Genomic DNA, 7,101 nt, shown 5'->3' with positions numbered 1-7,101 from the left:
TTCTCTGTGTAGCCCTGGCTGTCCTGGAACTCACTCTGTAGACCAGGCTGGCCTTGAACTCAGAAATCCACCTGCCTCTGCCTCCCAAGTGCTGGGACCAAAGGTGTGCGCCACCACTGCCCAGCTCTCCCATTGGCTGTTGGTTTTGTTGTCTTTGTCACTGTTGATGCTTACAGAGAATTCAACTACTCAAACTTTTAATTGCTACATTTGTTTTGTTCAGCACTTCTAAATCTACCATCAACACGTGTGCTATATGTACTGGGTTATTACATGATCATAACACTATTTAGGAGGTTTCTCTTATAAGTAATAGAACTGTAGCATAAAGTCACTGCACTTGACTGTCTATCCCCTGAACCCTCACACTTAAAAACACAAAAACAGTGTTTAAGCATTAGGAAGTAGGAATTTTAGTAATACTTGACTCTGGTTTGTGCACATAAGTATAAAACTACAGAAATTTATTAAGGTTTATTCAACATACTTTTTCTGTTATCATCTAGGAAATGAGGAATTGGGGTTTGGGGCATAAATCTAGAGTGATGTTTATTTTAGGCTAGGACTTGATGGCCAGTTGACTAGACAGAGCTGTTTCCTTTTTGATCGCAGCACACTCCTACTATGAGCCTCTCTTCTATTGGATTCATCTTTTTTAACCTTATACGTAATATTTTTATATTATTGGATCTATTTATATTTTGTTGCTACTTTTGTCCGTTGACTTAATTTTTAAATTACATATATTTAATTTTTAAAAGATCCTTCTTTAAACTTTAGGTATATCCAAGAAAGACTTGTAAATTGGTTTATTTTCTTACATCTGTAAACATTGAATTCATTTTTGTATGATAATGTTATAGTATCAGTGTGTTTTTGTTATACCTGTACAGTTATCTTTATATTACTTTATGCCATTATGCATTTATTAGTAAAGAAATGCAATGAAGGTTTTATATACAATTCGTCTTGGAATAGTATTTTGTTTCTCTTAAGTATTTGAGGTTAACACTTTAAAATGGGGTTTGACTTTACCTTGAGTATGCTCTGTATAAAGGTGGCTTTTCTAGCCTAACTATAAAATGCTGTTTATTTTCTTAATACAAAGAACTGATTCCTTTTGGATAATTATATCAACTTAAAAGAATAATTTTGTTTTATAATTTAAGGGTAATATATTGGAAGAAAATACATAAGTAATTGTTACCCCTTGGGACTATATAATTTATGTTTATTAAAAAATACTTAATGTAAAATATTTCAATTATTTTTTTCTTCTTGTTGCAGGAGCTAGAGTTAATGCCAAAGACAGCAAATGGTTGACACCTTTACACAGAGCAGTTGCATCTTGTAGTGAGGTATGACATTTCTCTTAGTAAATGTGTACAAAGAAACACTGTAGGTCTGCATGTGTCCAACTTAAAACTGCCTTTTTTAACAGAAGAAAAAAAAACTACTACAATACCTAGACCAGTTATTTCACTTCAGATTTTGTACAAACTAAGCTAATTGTTGCATTTCTCCTTTTATGTGTCAGATTCTTAAAAGAGTCTGAAGTAAATGAGTAAACAACCTATTTCTGCCCCTCCTTCACAAGAAAGTATTTTCTAACACTAATCCTCTTTGGGCCTTTTCAGTTCATAATGCCCTGTCCCAGGGCTCTGCTTAGCACAATGACATCAGTATTTAGAATGATTCATTTCAACATTGAAGTTGAATTGTAGGAATCTTACTTTTAAGTACATTTTTATGAATGGTGTATGTATGTCCTCATGCATGTTTATATGTGTTTGGACACACAAATATATGTGAGTGTGCTTGCATTTGTATTCACATGGTGTGTAGAGGCCCAAAGTTGACATCAGATGTTTTTCTTGTTCGTAATCCACAGTATTCATTGAAACAGGGTCTTTTGCTGAACTTCACCAACTCAGGCTGGGCTAGCCTGGGTATTTCCTGTTTCTGCTTCCAAAATGCTAGGATTACAGGCAGCTACTACACCTCCTGGCATTTTTTACAAGGGTCTGAGGATCCAAACCTGGGTCCACACACTTGTACTTTATCAATTACTGTGCCATTTCTCCAGCCCTTGATTCCCATTGCAGCAGACTCAAAAGTATTACCTTAAAGAGTGTGAGATTTCTCACATGGAAAAAAAGACATTTCCTGTTAATAGTCCAATATGTTGTATGTGCATTAAGGTAACTGGCATTTGTCCTAGTTGGGTTTGGGTTGGTTAGTTGGTTGGTTTGTTCAATTTAGCATAAGCTAGTCATCTAAGAAGAGTGTTTGTTTTGTTTTGTTTTGTTTTTTGGAGACATGCTCTTACTCTGTAATGTAGGCTAACATCAAACTCCTGATCTTCCTGCCTCATCTCATCCTACCAAGTGACAGAATGGTGGTATATACCACCATAGCCAGCTTGCTCTGCTTTGTTTGTTTGTTTGTTTGTTTGTTTTTAATGTGTATGGGTGTTTTGCCTGCATGTATGTCTGTGTACCACATACATGCTGAGTGCCCATGGATACCAAAAAGTAGTGCCAGGTCTTCTGGATTATGGATATTTGTAAGCTGCTGTGGGTCTTGTGAATTGATCCGAAGGCCTTTGCAAGAGCAGCCAGCACTCTCAATTTCTCAGCCAATCTCCCCAGCCCCAGAAGAGAGAATCTTCATTGAGAAAATAACACTATTAAGATTTTGGCCTGTAGGCAAGTTTGTGGGGTGTTGTCTTGATTATTGATTGATGTGGAAGAGCCCAACTTACAGTGGGTGGTACATTCCTTGGCAGGCGGTCCTGGATTATATAAAAAAGCAGACTGAGCAGTTGGGAAGAGCAAGCTAATAACCAGCACTTCTGCATGGCATTTGTTTCAGTTCTCGCCTCCAGTTTCCAGCCTTCAGTTTCTGCCCTGACTTCTTTCATGATAAGCTATAAAATGAAATAAATCCTTTCCTCACTATGTTGCTCTTGGTCATGGTGTTTTATCACAGCAGTAGAAACCCTAACTAAGAGCGTTCTTGAATAGGTCTGTTTATTTTCTCTAACTGTAATGGAATTGTGGGGTCATAGGTCTCTGTGTCTTTGGTTTACTCCCTGTCTTCCCAGATGTTAGTAGATTCCTGAGCATATCTTCAGTCTTTTTGCCAACCCTATTAAATACTAATGTTGTTTCCTATATTTCAGACAGTTCTAAATTATTCTTTATTTCAAAGACTAAAAATTATGCTTATGCCATAAACCATAGTCTTTCATTTAGTAATCTTTGAAGCCTTGTAACTTAACAGCTATTCACACTGTAATCTCTGTGCATTAGTTATCGTACAGCAATCGTGAAAAGACTGGTGATCAGTTAGTATCCTCTTTCTCCTAGAGAAGAGCACCAAGGGGCAGTTTTGCAAGATTTGAACTGTAGGTCCTATAAGTGATAGGGGTTGAGTTCTTTATATGTGCCCAGGAGTAAAAGCTGAATCATATAGTAGTTCTATTTTTTAATTTTTTAAGGACTCTGCAAAATAATTTCCATAAAGGAAGTATTAATTTTCATCTCCACCAGTTGTGAATGTGTTCCTCTATCTTCACATTCTCCCTAATATTTGTTGACTGTGACAAGCAGAGCCAGTGAGCTGTGAGCGTGATTGGCATATGCAGGGAGGTCCTTCAGCTGTGTTAGATCTGGAGGGTGCCACTGTTAGAAGTTCCAGAAGGACCTTGAGAGCATCTGCCAGCTATTGGCTCAGACACGCAGGCCTGTGTGAACTCAGCAACTGTGCAGGCAATTTGTTCTAAGAGAGCCAGAGTTACACAGTAGCCAGGCTCAACGTGTCTTTGCAGATGGGGATCACCACAGTGGCTTGAAATGCTCTGAGCAGTAAGATCTGGGGGCCACCTCCAAAGTTCCAGTTTCTGTATGGTTCTATTGGACATTAGCTTTGTACTGTCAGGGCTCACAGCTTAGGGTTGGCTCATTAACATATCAGAGAGCCTTATAGCTGGCTACTTAATACCTCTTGCAAACACTACATTTTTCAATGTTACACAGAATGGTTTTACACAAACTGGTTTTCGTTAAGGTTGTATCCTGTCAGATTTCTTTCTCCTCTCCTCTCCTCTCCTCTTCTCCCTCTCCCCCTCCCCCTCCCCTCTCCTCCCCCTCTCTCCCTTCCCCCCCTCCCCCTTTTCTTTTCTTTTTTCTTTTCTTTTCTTCTGTTTGAATTATTTACTTTGGTTTAATGTGTCTTGAGTGTTTTGCCTGCAGAGCCAGACTAGAGCCAGACTAGCCTTAAAACTGGAGGTACAGTTGATTGTAACCTTTCATGTGGGTGATCAGAACTAAACCCAGGTCTCTTCTGATTCATCTCTCCTCAACCCTGTTATTAAATTTCTTGATGTTAGGGCATTCTGAATTGGATAAAAGTAGTTTTCATTTGTATTTCCCTGATGTTTAGAAATATTGAACACTTTTAAAAATCAGGTACTGACCATTTGTGTTTCTCTTTTTTTAAAAAAAAAAAAGATTGATTTATTCATGTATTTTACATAGATGAGTGCTATATCTTCATGCACACCTGAAGAGGCAGTATGATCCCATGATAGATGCCTATGAGCCACCCTGTGGTTGCTGGGATTTAAATTCAGGACCTCTGGAAGAGCCATTTCTCCAGCCCTTCTTTTTGAAAACTGTTCAATGCCCGTTTGTTGATTGACAGTTTTGTTTCCTTGGTATCTAATATCTTCAGTTTGTAAATTCTGGATATTAGCCCCTTGTGTAAAGTATACCTGAAAAGCTTTTGCCCTATTGTGTGGGTTGTTTCCCCTGCTGACAGTTAAGTTTCTGATAATCTCATCCGTTGATGCGTGAGGCTGGCTCCTGTGCCTGATGTGCTGTTTCAGGAAGGCCTCTCTGAGCCTAGTATCTTGACAAGTATCACCTATTTTATTTCAGTGCTTCGGGTTTTAAATTAAGGAATTTCAACCATTTTGAACTTATTTTTTTACGAGGTTAAAAATATAATGAGTTCATTCTGCTGCAGATTGATATTCAATTATGAGAGTACCATTTGTTGAATAGACTAATCTTTTTTTCAAGTATGTGTTTGTTTCCATTGCCAAAATTAAGTACGCATAGCTTTGTTGTTTCATTTCTGAGTCCTCCTTTTTATTGATCTTCGTGGTTTTAGGCAGTGCCAGGCTGTCTCACTGTAGCTGTCTATCACTGTAGGTCAGGCATTGTCACACTCCCAGCGAGTCCTTACTCCTCAGGATTGCTTGACTAGTTGGGCTCTTTGGTGGTACTAGATGATTCTGTTTCTTTAATATATTCAGTATGATAATATATCACATATAATGATTTGTTTATGTAATCTGTGAAACATAGCATCAGGTTGTTGATAGATAATAGTAGTATATCTGTACATTTTTTGATAATACAGCCATTCCCACAGCATTCTGCCAGTCCAGGAGTATGGAAGGTCTCTCCATTATCCATACCTTCTCTAGGTTTCTTTTTCAGTGTCTTGAATTTTTTATTGTTTAGAGGATTTTTAATTCTTTGATTGGGTATACTCCTAAAATAATTTTTTTTGGTTTTTCGAGACAGGGTTTCTCTGTATAACCCTGGCTGTCCTGGAACTCACTTTGTTTGTTTGACCAGGCTGGCCTCTAACTCAGAAATCCGCCTGCCTCTGCCTCCAGAGTGCAGAGATTAAAGGGAGTTAATATCTGGGATTAAAGGCGGGTGCCATCACACCCGGCAAATACTTAATTTTAAATTTTATTTTGAATGGAACTTTTTGTTTTGTTTTGGTTTTGGTTTTTCGAGACAGGATTTCTCTGTTTAGCCCTGGCTGTCCTGGAACTCACTCTGTAGACCAGGCTGGCCTCGAACTCAGAAATCCTCCTGCCTCTGCTTCCTGAGTGCTGGGATTAAAGGTGTGCGCCACCACACCGGGCGTGAATGGAACATTTTTATAATTTTTCTGAGAGTACATAGTTAGAATATGTGAAGACTACTGGAGTATTTTTGTAGGTTGGTTTTTATATTGTGCAAATTTTCTGTGTTTATTAGATCTCAAGAGTTTTCTAGTAAACTATAGTTATTTTAAGTCAAGAATCATTGCATCTATAATTAAAAAATAGTTTGACTTCTTCCTTCTTATTTTTATCCATCTCCTTTGTGTCTTTCTTTTGCTGTAGCTAAAACTGTATCAAATAAGAGAGGGGAGAATAGGAATTCTTATGTCTTGTTCTGATTTTAGAGGAAATGGTCTCTTTGTCTCTATTTAATATAATGTATTTTATAGTTTTATTGTATGTGCTCTATTATTTTGATGTATATTCCATCTATTCCTAATAATCCCAAAACTTGACTATGAAGATCTGACGTATTTTGTCAAATGCCTTTTTAGTATCAATCAAAAAGATTATGTGATATCTATTCTTAAGTTCATTTATATGCTATATTTATTAATTTATATATGTGAACCAGTGTTGCCTTTCCACAATGAAGCACATTTGGTTATAACATAATCTTCTTAATGTGTTCCTGAATTCCATTTGCAAGTATTTTGCTGGAAATTTTTGCATCTGTTCATTAAAGAAACTGCTCAGTAGCTTTCTTCTTGTTGCTGTTCTTGTGTCTTGACCTGTTTTGGGAACCAGAGTAATACTGAACTCATAGAATGAATTTGGAAGTGCTCCTTCATCTTCTGATTTGTGGAACAGGTCTAGAACAATTGATACAAGATCTTTCTTGAAAGCTTGGTAAAATTCGGCAGTTAATCCATCTGGTCCTTGGCTTTTCTTTTGACTGTGGCTTCCAAGAACTCATTACTTATAATGGATTGGTTTACATTATTGATATTTTCTAAGTTTAATTTTTTTAGGTGATAATACATTCAGAAATTTTCCTATTTCTTCTGGGTTATCTAGCTTCTTGGAATATACTTTTTCATAATAGTTCCTAGTAATGTCTTGTAGTTTTCTGGAGTTTATTGTAATGACACCCTTTGCATCTTGAATTTTGCTACTCTGTGCCTTCTCCCTTTTCCTTTTGTTAGATTGGCTAAGGATTTGTCTGTCTTACTAACTTTTTCAAAGAACCA

At 37.1% G+C, this 7,101-nt stretch overlaps 1 protein-coding gene across 4 annotated transcripts in view; it reads left to right on the top strand.

The window, feature by feature from the left end:
* The window catches only part of Ankrd28 (ankyrin repeat domain 28), a 143,606-nt gene that overhangs the window by 83,701 nt on the left and 52,804 nt on the right, over window positions 1-7,101 (top strand). For 2 of the 4 annotated variants that reach the window (XM_021202875.2, XM_021202872.2), the window contains exon 4: window positions 1,288-1,358. The exons of the other annotated variants lie outside the window; for them this stretch is intronic. In XM_021202875.2, the coding sequence (XP_021058534.1) occupies window positions 1,288-1,358 (71 nt within the window). The remainder of the gene's footprint in view (window positions 1-1,287; window positions 1,359-7,101) is intronic. 4 annotated transcript variants of the gene reach the window in all.

This window comes from Mus pahari, chromosome 8, assembly GCF_900095145.1.
Source record: "Mus pahari chromosome 8, PAHARI_EIJ_v1.1, whole genome shotgun sequence".
Classification (NCBI taxonomy): domain Eukaryota; kingdom Metazoa; phylum Chordata; class Mammalia; order Rodentia; family Muridae; genus Mus; species Mus pahari.
This window is presented reverse-complemented; position numbering and strand designations above follow the sequence as displayed.